The sequence below is a fragment of the Mytilus trossulus genome, chromosome 12 (genome assembly GCF_036588685.1).
Source record: "Mytilus trossulus isolate FHL-02 chromosome 12, PNRI_Mtr1.1.1.hap1, whole genome shotgun sequence".
NCBI lineage: Eukaryota > Metazoa > Mollusca > Bivalvia > Mytilida > Mytilidae > Mytilus > Mytilus trossulus.
Window position 1 is genome coordinate 46296621 of NC_086384.1, and position 18067 is coordinate 46314687.

At 33.5% G+C, this 18067-nt stretch overlaps 1 protein-coding gene across 1 annotated transcript; it reads right to left on the reverse strand.

The window, feature by feature from the left end:
* Positions 1-7862: 7862 nt before the first annotated feature.
* On the reverse strand, positions 7863-13335 carry LOC134692506 (complement C1q tumor necrosis factor-related protein 3-like). Its single transcript, XM_063552963.1, has 3 exons — positions 13245-13335; positions 12142-12354; positions 7863-8299 (listed from the first exon to the last, which is right to left on the reverse strand). The coding sequence occupies exons 1-3, from the start codon at positions 13333-13335 to the stop codon at positions 7863-7865; spliced, it is 741 nt and encodes a 246-aa protein (XP_063409033.1).
* Positions 13336-18067: the final 4732 nt, after the last annotated feature.

Here is an 18067-nt window from a genome sequence, read left to right on the forward strand (position 1 = left end):
AAGGAATTGTGGAAAGGAAGATTTTCTTTTCTTTATATTTCTTTTAGCCTCGCTTCCCTTTCTCTTCTTCCCTTTCTCTCTGTACTAATTCTCTCTCAACCCTGTCTGTGCCACCCCTATCTGTCTTCCCTGTCTGTCTTCCCTGTCTCTTTTCCACCCCTATCTGTCTTCCCTGTCTCTCTCTACCTACCCTTTCTCTCTCTACTTACCCTTTCTCTCTCTACTAAGTACTCATTCTTACTTTCTTTCTCTCTACCCACCCTTTCTCTATCTTTTTTCTTCCAACCTTTCTCTATCTTTTATCTTATCTTTTTCCCTTGGAGTGTGAGAAAGAGTGTGAGAGAGTGACTGAGCGAGCGAGAGTGAGCGATTGAGCGAGCGAGAGTGAGCCGAGAGTGAGCGATTGAGCGAGCGAGAGTGAGCGAGAGAGAGAGTGAGCGAGGGAGAGTGAGTGAGCGAAAGTCAGTGAAAAAGTGAGCCATTGAGAGGGAGAGAGAAAGTGAGCGAGAGAGAGAGTCAGCGAGAGTGAGCTAGAGCGAGTGAGACAGAGTAAGCTAGAGCGGAGAGAGTGACCGAGAGAGTGAGCGAAAGAGAGAGTGAGCGAGAGTGATAGTGATAGAGAGTGAGAGCGAGTGAGAGTGTGAGTGAGCGAGAGAAAGAGGGTGAGCGAGAGAGAAAGGGAAAAAGAGAGCGAGAGTGAGCGAGAGCGAGAGAGAGCGAGCGAGAGAGGGTGAGCGAGAGAGAAAGGGAGATAGAGAGCGAGAGAGAAAGGGAGATAGAGAGCGAGAGAGAAAGGGAGATAGAGAGCGAGAGGGCGCGCTAGAGAATGTTACAGTCTGTTGGCGTGGGCGATAATGTGATAGAGTATTAACGAGAGAGAGTGTTAGTTAGACGGAGATAGCTAGATATATAGGAGATTGCGTGTGCGCGAGGGGGTGAGTCGTGTAAGGGAGAATTGAGCTAATGGAGAATGCGAAAGAGTGCAGTGCAAAGTGAAAGTGATCGACAGTAAGAATGTAGGAGTCTTAAACAGTTGAAAACAACAAAGTTTAGAGGGGGAGAAGAGAGTTAAATTACACATAGAAACATTTTCTTTTGTTTACTTTAAATATCTTAAATTTATAACCTTAGGTACAAATGTACATTTATCCTCAAAACGTATTATTGAGGGGGAAAATATACCAATATTGATTAATGTTATAACACAATGTTGACTGCAGTACCCCCATTTTTTTATGGTGGACGTTTCATCGCCAGCCGAGTTGTCAGCATTTAGGTGTTGACATGAATATCAATTATATGGTCATTTTGATAAATTAACTGTTTGCAAAAGTATGAATTATTCGAAATACTGAGGATTGTCTTATCCAAGGCATTGATTACCATAGCTGTATTTGAACTTTTTGAATGTTTGGTTCTCATTGCTCTTCTAACATAGTCCTTGTTTGGCTTTCTAACTATTTTGATCAATATTCATGCCATTGTTTACCCGTTATTACATTTTCTGGAATGTGTGCTACATGACAATAACGCTTATTTTACTTCGCATAATCAACAAAGTCATTTGAAGGAGAAAATGTGATATCGGGTATCCACAACAGTAATCAATTCTTCTTTTGACAATGTGACAATTACAGCAACCATTAACCTATATATTTTTATTGTCACCTATTTAAATAATTAGAATATCACTCTTGTGTACATTTTGTAACTAGGAACAGGAACTGCATGCTCTAGATATTTTCCATTCATGAATTAAGAAATAATATAGTACTATATAAACAGTATTATTTAAATCGAATACATGTGTACTGCGCTGAAAGACAGTTTAAATATTGTTACATAGACAATTTGATATAAATATTGGAAATTTATAGATGTAATGAATATAATAGTTACACCTTTTTTAATCACTTGTATTGAATAAAATTGAGAAGGGAAACAGGAAATGTGTCAAAAAAACAACTAGAACAAAGAAAAGAAAACAGCACAATCCCACCAATGTGTCTTCAACATAGCAAAAAATATCAAACTCTGAGGTCGGCTTCAGCGGGCACCTAAACTGTGAAATTGCTAGTGTGAATGGACAAAACACTTAACTCTAAAAATACAAATCAACCAAAATTTAAAAAATATGTATACAAGACTAACAAGGTCAGAGTCTCCTGACTTGGGACTGCGGGAAAATGCGTCGGGATTCAACATGTGAGATCCGAACTCTCCCCTTTAAATCCACCAAATGTAGAATAAACGAGCGTACAATTATACGCACAATAAAACTCATTTTTAAAGAAGTCCGAGCTACTTTTTTCACTTTAAATACAGATTCTTCAATATGTATTTTAGTTAGTTACCCCGATTTTGCTTTTTGTCCGTGGAATTATGAGTTTTTAACAGAGGTATACTACTGTAGTTGCCTTTATTTAGTCAATGCAGAACTCAAATACAGGTTTTTAAAAACCAATTTAATTTTAATTTCTAAAGACAGAAGATACGTTAGGTATATGTTTTTATTGATTTGACGAACTGTAGTAACTTCAGTTAGCTGCAATTATTATACCTGCTTGACGTAATGAATATATTTCGTAATATAATCAAGAAAATCAACCAATTTTACAAAATAAGTGAAAAATTATGAAAACGAAAAAAAAAGTGTTGTCCTTTTTTCTATAAATCATTTGCGACAGTTCTTATTTTGTTTAAAATAAATTCAAATAAGAATGTTAGGATTATTTTTTTTATCCCAGCGCGTCTCTTTTTCCTGCAATCCTATTCCTTTCAAGAACCTCATAATTTATCCATTCTTTCAGCTGCTTCCATGTTTTAAATATTTTATGGATGGATCTAGGGATTAAGGAATTAGGGCATAAGTTATATATTGCCCCCAGTTAGCCATATTTTTTTTTACAATTATCGGAACTTTGAACAAAGCCAATTAGACAATATAGTAAGATATGAATAAAGATAACAGCAGTGTGCCGGTGCTTAAAAGTCGTAAATCTATCATGTCTATTGAGAGAAAACAAATGAAGGTTTCAAACCAAACTGAGTGAAACACCCCAACCACAAGAGTAAAACAAAGTAATAACAGGAACACTGAAGTGTAGAAAAAACAAACGCCAACTCATATAGAAACGAAATATTTTATAACAACTGCCAAATTCTTGACATGGAAGAGGACATTTCAAGGAAAAATGGTTGGTTAAACATCGCAAACTATGGGAAAACAATATATTGACTTGCGTGTTGAGTCTCCGGCACTTTGCAGTTCAAGAACGTAGATGGCAATTCAGATTTAGATGAAGATGTAGATGAAGGTGTGACCACCCTATGTTGAAAGTAACTAAAAGATAAAAAGTTGATAGTTAGGAAACTAAAAAAGGACATTGCGTTTCGTCTAAGAGGCTAGTTAAGTATGATAGCCAAATCAGCTTCCATCGTGTATAGTAAGGATCTCGATGCTAAGCAGACATTCATGTTTCTGTAACATCCATAATTTCTAGTCCCACGAGATGTATGAGATATATATAGAATAACCATACATTGTCTCTAAATATCAATGTTATTTGTGCAAGGCTTAGAAACCGATAAAAAGCGAGGCTGTGCCGAGCATTCATACCTGTTTAGAGCCGAGTACAAATAACATTGATATTTCGAGACAATGTATGGTTATTCTTTATATACTGCAATTCTAAATAAAGTATTTAGGGTAAACAAAAACATCATTTCTTAATTTTGAGAGGAAGACGTAACCTGTATGATTTATTGACGTCATAAATAAAACTCTACATAGTCAACGTCATAAACAAAGTGATATACGGTCAGTGACTGTATATCACTATAAGTTATATGGTTCGCTATTGACCCCATACGGATCCATAGAGGGTTAGTAAAATCCATAGGGGGTGAGGCCAGAGGCCGAGTCCCCTATGTATTTTATTCACCCTCTATGGACCCGTAGGGGGTCGGTAGTTAACCGTATAACGAATTTATCGGACGCTGGACTTTTTCTGCGGCGTTTTGTTGAAAAATAAACAATGAAACACAACAATATCAATAGATGACGTCGCCATTAACGCGTCATGAACCCCATATGAAACTTACTAACCCCATACGGTCTCATAGGGGGTCACCACGTGACGGCGTTTAACCAATCACAACGTGATAATTCATCTGTAGTCCGATAAATATGAATATACGGTCAATGCAGTTTGACTGCTCAAATAGCACAGCTGCAGTATATATATAATAACATAACCGTCGTCAATGTTATTGCCACATTTCGACCATAAAGGTTCTCTTAGGTAACTTGGTTTTTTTTCATCGAGAATTGGTCGATATTATTATGCGTTTGCTAGATTACATGTTTTCTTTCCTTTCCCATTGATCATTTATATTTGTTTCATCAGTCGTAATGTTTTCAAATTAAATCTCAAGGAAAAACAGCTTCTTAAATCATTTTCTATTCAAGCATTTAATTCTATATTTATATATCTCATACGATGTACATATTATATTAGGGAGTGTAAAAGAGTAAACACTAAACATGCTGGTAACTAGGAAATCAGTGCTATTTTTAATCTCCTATTAATAAATTTAAATCCCCCATTTCAATTCATAAAAGTACCTAATGTTAGTAAAAAACAATTTAAAGTTTGTTCATAGTAAGTTAACATTTTTACAAGTCGGTGTGAAAGGAAATAACAAATGTTATCGTGCTGCATAAATCATGTAATAATTTTTATTGTTACCTAGACAATATAACAATACTCTCTTTTAAGTTATAAACATGGTAATATGATATTAAAATTATAATCGAAGTGATGAAATGTTCCTTTATACTTGCAAAGGAGCACTTTACTTATCCTTTGAATATTTATGATAGTACAAATTTGATAAATTCCCTTGCTTTCCGGGTGTATATTTGGGAGTGGGGGGGGAATTAAAATTTTATTTTAGGTAATATTTCATAATGATTTAAAGTTAATAATTGAGATAGATCCAGAGATACACGATATGTTATCGGGACAGACGAGTTGTTCTAATAATTAGTTAGAAGAAGATTACTGTTTATGAGACGAGACAACTCTCTATCCAAGTAACAATTACTTGTGTAAACCAATTCATCTAATAATCGTTTTACAGAAAGATCCTGTTTGCTTTTGGATGAAAAGGTAACAAAATCGTTTTCAAAGCTCACTAAGTAATTATATGAAATCAAAGATATTGAGAAGAAAAAATATCCTTTGTTTTTTAAACGGTATGTGCATTTAGGCAATAAACGTTTACTGATGTTAAAATATCAAGTTCATTGATTAATGATCGAGTTTCGAAACGTTAATTATTTGCTGACAGGACATCATCAATATATAGTAGTCAACATAAGAAACGGTACAAGGCAATGTATTTTCCCTTTATAATGAAATTGGATACACTGTATCGAGGTAAATTATTGCCGTATTGTGCTTATTTTTACAGAGTGTTATTTTCTCATCAGAATCATTGATTTAAGGTAAGAAAGCGAAAAATAAATTTTGAACTTATTTGTATTTAAAAATTAAAACAAAAAATCAATTTAGAACTTCAAAATTTTAAACTTATAAAACATGATTTGCTTAAAATTTTGAATGCCTTTGGGAAATTTGAATACTGAAATCTCATCTCCGAAAATAAGTATCGACTTTTGTCATCATTTTGAGCAAAATAAATTTGACCCATGTGTTCAATCACTCGGTATTTTCTAACTTTCTAATTTGGTCAAATTCTATTAATTTAATCATATGCATTTGCTTTGAAAATGAATGTTTTTCATTGGATAACCTAACAGTTTTCCTTAATTATGATGTAGCATGATGAATTTTAGTTCAAACTTCTACATTGTTTCTTCAGTTGACTAGTATATTTAGTAAAAAATTGTCAGTATAAAAATCTGATATGTTTAACTTTTAGACGCACGTTTTGTCTACATAAGATATCGCCTTTTGTTAATCCAATGATTAACGTTTCGAAACTCGATCATTAGAGTCTGACTACAAAATCAGTCTCCATCGTTTCCAAGTTTAAAAGAAATAAACCGAAAGTATATAATGCATAAAGAATAATAAATACAGCCTGTGTATATGTGAACATATCTGTATCATTTAGTTATAAAATTAAACTCATCCTAGATACCAGGATTTAAGTTTTCCAAAAAAAACAAAATTAACTTTTCCAAATGACATATATAAGTATCAAAGGTACCAGGATTATAATTTAATACGCCAGACGCGCGTCGAGTTCGTCTATATAAGACTCATCAGTGACGCTCAGGTCGAAAAAGGCAAAATACCCACGTAAACAAGGGAATTTCAAGGTGAAATTCAAGAACTGTTCATGCTCCCTTTTCCTGATACTTTTTGCAAGTTGAGCTGCATAGTACGAACCCATCGGAATACAAAAAAAAATACACAAGGTTCATGATTTTCCACGTTTTTACACTAAATCCATTGGATGTTAGATGTGTACGGATTGATAATATAGTCTTAGATGCATGATTTTTTAATTAGTTGTTAGTGGCTTTGAGCTAGTTGGCAGTTAACTGCGAACACTCTCAGATCTGTTTCTAGTGTCTTTTTTGTTGTTTGGATGTAAACGTCAACTTGTATTTTTGTCTACGTGGCCTAGAAAAGGGCATACTACGATGCATATGAATAACTTAGTTCACCTATTTCCACTAACACTTTCATAACTAAGTGGTAATCTGTACACACTGTTCTCGATACCTATTGATACGATATTCCCGTGCTTGCATTTCCTATCATGATTTTCTTGATAGAGTGTTGTTGCTCACAAGGCAGCTATTAAATCAAGAGTTCCAAATGGTGAGTCGAAATCATCTCTTCGTAAAATTTACGGACGCCATCACGAGATGGTTGACCGTTATGGAATTACCGTTTCACAAATGATATCAGATATGTTCCTTACGTCGTAACTACAATCCCCTCCCCTTTCATGAATGTGACCTACTGAATTAGACTATTTATCGGATTTATTATCTCATTATCAACACGACGGGTGCCACATGTGGAGAAGGATCTGCTTACCCTTCCTGAGCACCAGAGATCACCCCTAGTTTTTGGTAGGGTTCGTGTTGTTTATTCTTTAGTTTTCAATGTTGTGTCATATCTACTATTATTTGTCTGTTTGAGTTTGACTGTCCCTCTGGTATCTTTCGTCCCTGTTTTTTCTCGACATGATATGTAACATAAAAAGCCAAGAAGCCTTAAGTTGACTGAGTATAAAAAAACGGGTACCAAAAATAAACCTAAACCTGCAAAATATTGGTAACAAACAACTCGACTTTTGATCCTGTCATCGCTAACATATTTTAGATGTGTGGAGAAAAAGACAGTATGACTGATAAAATGCCTGTTGTATTCTGAGTAAGAATCTAAGAATTTATTTTAAAAAACTTATTTTTTTCATCATTAATTTAACATGTTCTTGTTAGACTAACTATCTAGTTATGGTTACATTGTCTTTTAATTGAATAATCCCCTTTCTCGTTAAACTATCATTATTGCTGGCCAAGAATAATGTTCTTAGTTCTATGCACAGGAAAGGGTTCTCGTGATCATTTTGCATTCGGATAAAAAAAAATATTACACACTGCAACCGTGACTGTTTTAAAGTTCTTAACAGGCTCAACATTATGTATTCGTTGGAATATCGTAAGGTTAGGGCTTTGTAGTGTTATTGCGTGATCTCCGGTTTTTGAAATGTAAAATTAACTTTCGGTAATTCATTCATCGTTAAATCATTATCATCGAACCACTAAGAACAATATTAGAACTTCGGCATATGATTTAAGTATGCAACAGATTTCATAGTGCTGATAGCAAAACACCCGAGAAAGAGTTCAATGTCCATGTTGTAGAACCATATAGATATTTCCCTTCATATCCTGCCTTAGTCCTCATCCATACCATATCGCCTGTTTCCAATACAATCGGAAATACTTGGCTCATATTTGATTCATTCCCTCCTGATCCGTCAGAGAGGAGCTGAAATATTATGTTCCCATTAACGACCAAGTCCAATGCTACTTTTTGTTTTGCGTCATTAATTGCGTGAGCTGTCACTGACAGAAGATAAATTCCCTTTTTGGGAGATGTAAAATGGCCATGCCTTGCGTCATATCCATGCCCTACATTTGTAATGACTTTGTCGTATTCGATAGCTTGATGTGTTCCCAAGTTTGAAATTGTGTTTGTAAGTGTTGCACAAAAAGCCACGTGATCTGTTGTAGGAGGGGATTCAGCTAAAATGAAAAATGGTTAGGTAAATCGTATCTCTTTTTGTTTCTAAAAAATGTTCGTTTCTGCAGCTAATCGGATGAATCAAACGTATCTGAATGTATCAACGCTGTTGTAAATAGTTATCAAAGGTACCAGGATTATAATTTAGTACGGAAGACGCGCGTTTCGTCTACATAAGACTCATCAGTGACGGTCATATAAAAATATTTATACAGCCAAACAAGTACAACGTTGAAAAGCATTGAGAATCCAAAATTCCAAAAAGTTGTGTCAAATAAGGCTTAGGTAATCTATGCCTGGGATAAGAAAATCCTTAGTTTTTAGAAAAATTTAAAGTTTTGTAAACAGAAAATTTAGAAAAAATGACCACATTATTGATATTCATGTCAACCCCATGTTGACTACTGGGCTTGTGATATAAAGTTGATTAAAAAATATAGAACATGAGTACATCTTCTCTTTACAATAAACATGATGATACTTTTCCCTCGCTTTACGACAAAAATATTGTTGTTTCAAAAGTCAAATCCCTATTTATATTTGGACTATATGCAAAAAAACTTTACATGTATGAAGAATACCTAGCAAAAAAGAAAATCCGTACATTTAACATACACCACCTACATCGTTAACAAAAGAAGAGATTTTAGAAATTCTTCATTAACAAAAAGTCATATCAATTTTGAAGTAACGGAAAAAAATTGATTTGTTCTCCAATTTGTTTTTTTTTAATTTGGTTTTCTAATAAACTCATCATATATATACCAGACTTAATATTTTATGCACAAGACGCGTGTTTCGCCTACAAGGGCTCATCAGTGGTTCTTCAATTTAAAATAAAATAAAATACGAAAGTTAAAGAGCATTGAGGACCTAAAGTTCCTAACATTTCAAATAATGTGAAGGTCAGATGCATTCAATATATATTCAATTTGCAAATTAAATTTTTTTATTATATATATATATATATATATTTACAGCCTTAAGAGAATTTTAAAAACAAGAATGTGTCCATAGTACCTGGATGCCCCCATCGCTATATATATGTTCAGTGGACCGTGAAATTGGGGGTAAAAGGTCTAATTTGGCATACAATAAGAAAGATCATATCATAGGGAACATGTGTACTAAATTTCAAGTTGATTGGACTTCAACTTCATCAAAAACTACCTTGACCAAAAATTTTAACCTGAAGAGGGGCAGACGTACTGACGAACGGACGAACAAAAAGATACAAAAGGGCAATCAACGCATGTGTCTTTGTTGGTGTGTTCCCATTTCGCCTTAGTTGTGAATGTCAGGTAAAAAAGGTAAAAAATATACTAAGGCGATATGGGAATTGTGAATTCAGATAAAAATGTTAAATAAACAAATTAAACCTCAGTGTTTTTATAACAATGTAAATAACATGTAATTAGGGAAGTGTTGAATTTTTATTTTTATATTCTTTTAATAAAAGTGACTATTTTTATGATTTACAGCTGTGAAATCAGAATAAATCTACAATAAAAACAATTGTCTGTAGAAAAGTTGCTTCTCTTGAAATATTGTTTGTATCATTTAATAAAAGCTGCAATTTTAGAAATTTCATGCAATTGGAAAAATCTACGTATTTCAATTATCCCTTATATATATGCAACACAAAATAATCAATAGAGCAAAACATATGTTTTCCAACAGTCTTGTTTCCATATATAACAGAAAATTTGATGTATAAAAATAAAGAATTTTTTTAAATTGTGCTAATTATATACAATCAGAAAATCCATGATACTAGTATACAATTCTTGACTCCTTCAAGATTGGCCCAAATTACCAAGTACAGTTCACCATGGCCTAGACCCTTGAGACTGCACAAAAAGAAATGCCTTCATTCGAAAGCAGGAGATAAACACTATACATAACAGACAAAATCTGTCCAACAAATACCAAATATCATCACAAGATCGAGGACAAACAATCACTTACAGGGCTGACATAACAAGCTGAAAAATAGGGAAATTTATTTTCATGGGGCCCATTTCACGAAGCTGTCTTAGGAGATATTGAGATAAGACGTGACACGGTACTTGTCTATCCCAAATTCATGTATTTGGTTTTCATGTTATATTTGTTTTTCTCGTGGTGTTTTGTCTGATGCTTGGTCCGTTTCTGTGTGTGTTACGTTTCGGTGTTATGTCGTTGTTCTCCTCTTGTATTTAATGCGTTTCCCTCGGTTTTAGTTTGTTACCCCGAATTTGTTTTTTGTCCATGGATTTATGGGTTTTGAACAGCGGTATACTACTGTTGCCTTTATTTAGGACTAAGACATGTCTAAGAACGGTCTTACAACATATCTTAGGGTTAGTGGGTTTCTCAAAGGGGTCCTTACTTAGGATGTCTTAAAGTTGGTCATAAAGTTAGGACTGCACGAGAGGTGTCTCATGGTGGTCTTAGGATAGTCAGGGACAGTAATTTACAAAATAGTTAACATTCTCTGTCTACATGTTCTGCTGCAATTATAATTTGGTATTTCTTGTTTACACCGATAAGCTGTAAATCTTTAAATAATAAAATATATAATCTAAAATTGTGCTTGTAATTCAATGCAGATTCAGAAATGAAATATTTGTTATAAATGTATAATATTTAAGAAATAATTCATGGGGGCTTGAATATATCGTGATTTTACCACGGGTTGGCCCTTTATGACAAATATTTTACCCTGAGCGATAGCGAGGGGTAAAATATCGGCATAAAGGGACAACCCGTGGTAAAATCTAGATATATTCAAGCCCCCATGAATTGTTTCGATTCTAATAGGACAAATACGGCAATTCTTTTGGATCGAAGCGCTCTAGGTAGAGGCTGATATTTGCCGTTCCCATAAATAAACGCACAATTCAATATTGGCGTAAAAGAACGGAACAAACTGAATTAGTGACATGCTAAACTATTTGCAATAATGTTTTAGATAGTTTTGGGTGAATTTAATGGTAATTAACTTATACGTCTTATATATTTTTAAAAAATTGGCTTATATCATATTTTAGCATCGTTTGTTTACGATTTGTAGTTGTGATGATTTTCGGTTTCACAAGCGTGTATTTTCCCGTAAAACGCTTATATTCTGACGTCGTTGTTCTATGACGTCGGGTAGGTCATTCATTAAAATACATATGACGTGGGAGTACAATAGGAACAGCCCTATCAATATATTCATATTTTACCACGGGTGGGTACTCAAAGCGTTTGAAGGACGTCATGTTAGAATTGTATTTATTCTATTTATTGAAATATGAAATATTTCGTACAGATTTTTTTTTATCTTTAATAAGAAACAACAAGACTTTATTTTATTTACGAAATATATCACATAATGGAAAAAAAGACAAGTATAATTGCAGATTTTTACATTAAAATAACAAATATCAAGTAATTGCAATACAAACAAAAAATAACTTAATTCCATTGTTTACACAAGTTCCCATTTCGCCTTAGTTAATTATCTTTTACCTGAAAATTTGTAAGAGAGGGAAAATGGGATTAATTTTATATAAAGATTTTGACAGCTAAGGCGAAATGAGAATAAGCCTCTTTGTTTACTCTACAAGTATTTACGATATATTTATTCCTACAGTGACAATTTATCCCTAGAATATTTCCAACAGCTGCTATGATATTGAAGAAAAAAATATAATTGATACAGCTCTTACGTCATAAATCTAAGAATTCTCTTTACCATGGACGTTCAACTGACACAAACATTTAAAATCAAGTGAAATAACAACGTTAAAGTTATAACTAGGAGCAAAATTATCAAAAGAGACATAGTTGTATACGCTGTATCTACAATACTACTTACAACTTAGAAGTAACCGTTTTGTCTCCATTTTTGGCCCAGAGTTTTTGGTATGTTTATCAATGTTTCTGTGTAAACCATCGTAGGTTGGTTCGTATTGTTGCAGTTTTATCAACAAAGAATGAAGCCTTTGATTATCTTCATTAAGTCTTGCATTTGCAGCATTCAACAAATTGACTTCTGTTTTCAGTTTCGCTATGTCTTGTTCCATAAAAGCTATGAAATAGAGAAAAGAATAAGGTCAAATGTGTTAAAAGGAAGCAAATTTGACTCTTTGCTCCTTTTAAGATAGTAATATCATTGTCAGTCTTAAGCAGAACATAGTTACCATACCTCAGTTGTTTGTTCATTATAAATATGATCCAGTAAAAAGTACATCAACAACAATACCGAACTCCGAGTAAAATTGAAAAACGAAAGTCGGTAATTAAATGGCAAAGTCAAAACCTCAAACACATTAAACGAATGGATAAAAACTGTCATATTCCTGAATTGGTACATGAATTTTCTAATGTAGCGACTAGTAGATTAAACCTTGTTTTAAAGCTAGCTATACCTCTAATTTCATGACAGTGATAACGAAAATGTGTCAATATGCTGATGGTATTTATATTTTCCCTATGTTAGATGTGATGTTCTTTTAATTGAAACATTGCTTTAAATAATTTGTTGTCATGCACATGGATATAATGTTATGATGTTTTGTAACATCAATTAACATTTACATAAGCGATCAACTATCTACTTTCTTTAGAGTGCAATTAGATGCGATTATTTATAATAATAATAAATAAGAACATGAGGTATGATTGCGCATGCATCAACTCTTCAAAAGAGACTACAAAACGTAAATTGAAGCAATAATAGGTCACCGTTATTGGAACTTTGGAATTATGTATGATGGGTCCTCAATGCTCTTTATATTTGTTTGGCTTTCTAACTATTTTTATCTTAGCGTTACTGGTGAGTTTTATGTAGACGAAACGCGCGTATGGCATATTAAATTATAAGCCTGGTACCTTTGATTACTATTGCCAAAAGCTACTTCATTTTTTTCAAAGTACTCAGCCCGTTCACCAATTAATAAATTTAATAAATATACTCACCAAATCTCTGCAAAATGTGATCATTACTTAGACTTTTTACACCAGAACAAGTTATAACCAATGTAAAAAACAATTGTAGAAATTTAGACATGTTCTAATTATCTTTTCACACTAAACGGTGTTTATGAAAATGTGATAGTAACTATGTCAGGGACATTATAGATAACTTATATCTGAACATGCAGATAAATAGCCAGTAATCAGTATGAACTGGAAACCAAATGAAATATGGCAAAGTTTTGTTTAGTTTTGATAAAAGCAAACAGTCCAGTATGGAAGCTTGAGTAACAAGAAACAAGTTATGGTATGAAAAATACATTGTCAAAAAACAATTGATAGTATGAAACATACATTGAATAGAGATATAGGGGTGGGTTGAGATCTCACAAACATGTTTAACCCCGCCGCATTTTTGCGCATGTCCCAAGTCAGGAGCCTCTGGCCTTTGTTAGTCTTGTTTTTTTGTTTTTTTTTAGTTTCTTGTGTACAATTTAGAGTTTAGTTATGCGTTCATTGTCACTGAACTAGTATATATTTGTTTAGGGGCCAGCTGAAGGACGCCTCCGGGTGCGGGAATTTCTCGCTACATTGAAGACCTGTTGGTGACCTTCTGTTGTTGTCTTTTCTATGGTCGGGTTGGTGTCTCTTTGACACATTCCCCATTTTCATTCTCAATTTTATTGTTACAAGACGTAAGTAAGTAAAATATTACATTGTATTATGCGACTAAGAAATAGTGAAGATTTACTTTATAAGCCTGGTACCTTTGATTACTATTGCCAAAAGCTACTTCATTTTTTTCAAAGTACTCAGCCCGTTCACCGATTAATAAATTTAATAAATATACTCACCAAATCTCTGCAAAATGTGATCATTACTTAGACTGTTTACACCAGAACAAGTTATAACCAATGTAAAAAACAATTGTAGAAATTTAGACATGTTCTAATTATCTTTTCACACTAAACGGTGTTTATGAAAATGTGATAGTAACTATGTCAGGGACATTATAGATAACTTATATCTGAACATGCAGATAAATAGCCAGTAATCAGTATGAACTGGAAACCAAATGAAATATGGCAAAGTTTTATTTTGTTTTGATAAAAGCAAACAGTCCAGTATGGAAGCTTGAGTAACAAGAAACAAGTTATGGTATGAAAAATACATTGTCAAAAAACAATTGATAGTATGAAACATACATTGAATAGAGGTATAGGGGGTGGGTTGAGATCTCACAAACATGTTTAACCCCGCCGCATTTTTGCGCCTGTCCCAAGTCAGGAGCCTCTGGCCTTTGTTAGTCTTGTTTTTTTGTTTTTTTTAGTTTCTTGTGTACAATTTAGAGTTTAGTTATGCGTTCATTATCACTGAACTAGTATATATTTGCTTAGGGGCCAGCTGAAGGACGCCTCCGGGTGCGGGAATTTCTCGCTACATTGAAGACCTGTTGGTGACCTTCTGTTGTTGTCTTTTCTATGGTCGGGTTGTTGTCTCTTTGACACATTCCCCATTTTCATTCTCAATTTTATTGTTACAAGACGTAAGTAAGTAAAATATGACATTGTATTATGTGACTAAGAAATAGTGAAGATTTACGCGACTTTTAATATGTGAATATACAGTTAGTGTAGAAAACCATAGGATATATAGTGTATTCTAACATGACGTCCTTCAAACGCTTTGAGTACACACCCGTGGTAAAATATGAATATATTGGTTGGGCTGTTCCGATTGACTCCCACGTCATATGATTGTTTATGAATGAATTACACGACGTCATAGAATGATGACGTAATAATTTAGGCATTTTACGGGAAAATACACGCTTCTGACTCCGAAAATCATCACAACAGGGAAATGTGAACAAACGTTCTAAAATGTGGTATAAGACCTTTTTAAATATATATACAAGATATATACGTAAACTATCATTAAAATTCATTCAAATTTATCTAAATATGTTATTGTAAATAGTTTGAGCATGTCACCAATTCTGTTTGGTCCGTTCTTTTACGCCATCTAAAAGTGCGTTAATTTATGGGAACGGCAAATATTTGCCTACACCTAGAGCGCTTCGATCCAAAAGAATTGCCGTATTTGTCTTATTAGAATCGAAATAATTCATGGGGGCTTGAATATATCTAAATTTTACCACGGGTTGTCCCTTTATGCCGATATTTTACCCCTCGCTATCGCTCAGGGTAAAATATTTGTCATAAAGGGCCAACCCGTGGTAAAATCACGATATATTCAAGCCCCCATGAATTATTTCTTAATTCTAACATGACGTCCTTCAAACGCTTTGAGTACACACCCGTGGTAAAATATGAATATATTGCATTGGCTGTTCCGATCGTACTCCCACTTCATATGTTTTTTTAATGAATGAAGTACCCGACGTCATAGAATGGTGACGTTATAATTTAAGCATTTTACGGGAAAATACACGCTTTTGATACCGAAAATCATCACAACAAGGAAACGTAAACAAACGATGCAAAAATGTGGAATAAGCCCATTTTTTTTATATACATAGAAGGCATATAAGTAAGTTATCATTAAAATTCATCGAAATCTATCTTTATAAGTTTTGTGAATAGTTTCAGCATGTCACTTATTCTGTTTGCTCCGTTCTTTTACGCCAATCTAAAAGTGCGTGAATTTATGGGAACGGCAAATAATGGCCTCCACCTAGGGCGCTTCGATCCAAAAAAGTAGCCGTATTTGTCCTATTAGAATCGAAATAATTCATGGGGGCTTGAACATATCTAGATTTTACCACGGGTTGTCCCTTTATGCCGATATTTTACCCCTCGCTATCGCTCAGGGTAAAATATTTGTCATAAAGGGCCAACCCGTGGTAAAATAACGATATATTCAAGCCCCCATGAATTATTTCTTAATTCTAACATGACGTCCTTCAAACGCTTTGAGTACACACCCGTGGTAAAATATGAATATATTGAAAGGGCTGTTCCTATTGTACTCCCACGTCATATGTATTTTAATGAATGACCTACCCGACGTCATAGAACAACGACGTCAGAATATAAGCGTTTTACGGGAAAATACACGCTTGTAAAACCGAAAATCATCACAACTAGCTACAAATCGTAAACAAACGATGCTAAAATATGATATAAGCCAATTTTTTAAAAATATATAAGACGTATAAGTTAATTACCATTAAATTCACCCAAAACTATCTAAAACATTATTGCAAATAGTTTAGCATGTCACTAATTCAGTTTGTTCCGTTCTTTCACGCCAATATTGAATTGTGCGTTTATTTATGGGAACGGCAAATATCAGCCTCTACCTAGAGCGCTTCGATCCAAAAGAATTGCCGTATTTGTCCTATTAGAATCGAAACAATTCATGGGGGCTTGAATATATCTAGATTTTACCACGGGTTGTCCCTTTATGCCGATATTTTACCCCTCGCTATCGCTCAGGGTAAAATATTTGTCATAAAGGGCCAACCCGTGGTAAAATCACGATATATTCAAGCCCCCATGAATTATTTCTTAATCCATCCATGACACAAAATCGGTAAATGCACTGCAAAAAAAACCAACAAAAAGCGAAGGAAAAGTGCTTGTATTGCTGATTAAAATTGCTTTCATCACATTGCTGTTGCTATTCATCAAGCAAATTTCAGATCCTGCACATACATATCACACTCGTTTTAATATAATAAAATTTGGATGAATATCAAGATTAAATGATAAAAGTTTTAAAATAAAACATATTTAAATACATACATAAAATGGTTGAGCCAAAACATTAGTCGGTAGTTAATTAAATTAAAATTGTTAGTTTGTACCCTTGCAAATTGGCAAAAATAATAAAATGCAAACATACGTGCTTTATAAATTGACGATGTTGATTAATTGGTAACCCATTTTAGCATTGTTCAATATATTCTTCGCAATGTTTTCTCTATATCGGGCAATGAAGTCAAAACGACAAATGGAAACACATATGAAAGTACATTTAACTAATTAAATAATTGCATGTTTTACATGTATCTGGTTCATAATTCGTTGTTTCTTTCTATATTTAACATGTTCATTTTAATCTACAAATATTAACATAGAAAATAGGATAAAATAATTCTTTTTAAAACTAAATAAACATATCACTCTGACTTCGTTTCATTTTACAGGCGCAAACACAAAACGATCAACACATCAAATTCATTCGGCATATTTTACTTACTGGTGCATTTGTTGTAGTACTAATCTAAATAATTTCTTTACAGCTTTTACATTAAGCGCAATCGTAGAAATGGAAGCCAAAAACTTGTATTTATTATTTTTCTCGAAGATATGCATTTTTTTTTATCATCCAACTGAAAAGACTGTCGTCAAGTACTTTTAGTAAAACAAAAAAGCTATCCGAACACACCTACTCCGATTTAGTGATTCATTACATAGGTATTTCATTTGACCCATATATTTCATCTTTTAGTACTGTGATTTTTTTTATATAACGTCAACCTGTAGCTTTTCTATATAAAAATGATAGAATCTGAAGCGAGATGATGTATCAAATATTCTTTCTTTGTACGTTTTCAACACAAAATATTCATCTCAAACACACCCTAATAAAGAAGGTGCACTTGATTTTCTAATAAAAGGGATAAATTAATTAGGGGGGATGACTTAATTAGTTTATTCATTATGTCTATTGTTATTGAATATTGCGCACTTTGGATTAATTTTTGCTTGTAAACCTTCAAACTGATTATTCTTTGTTTATAGAGAAGGCGATAAGTGCTTTCTGTTATGTTTTAAATTACTTTAGTAAGAAATTTT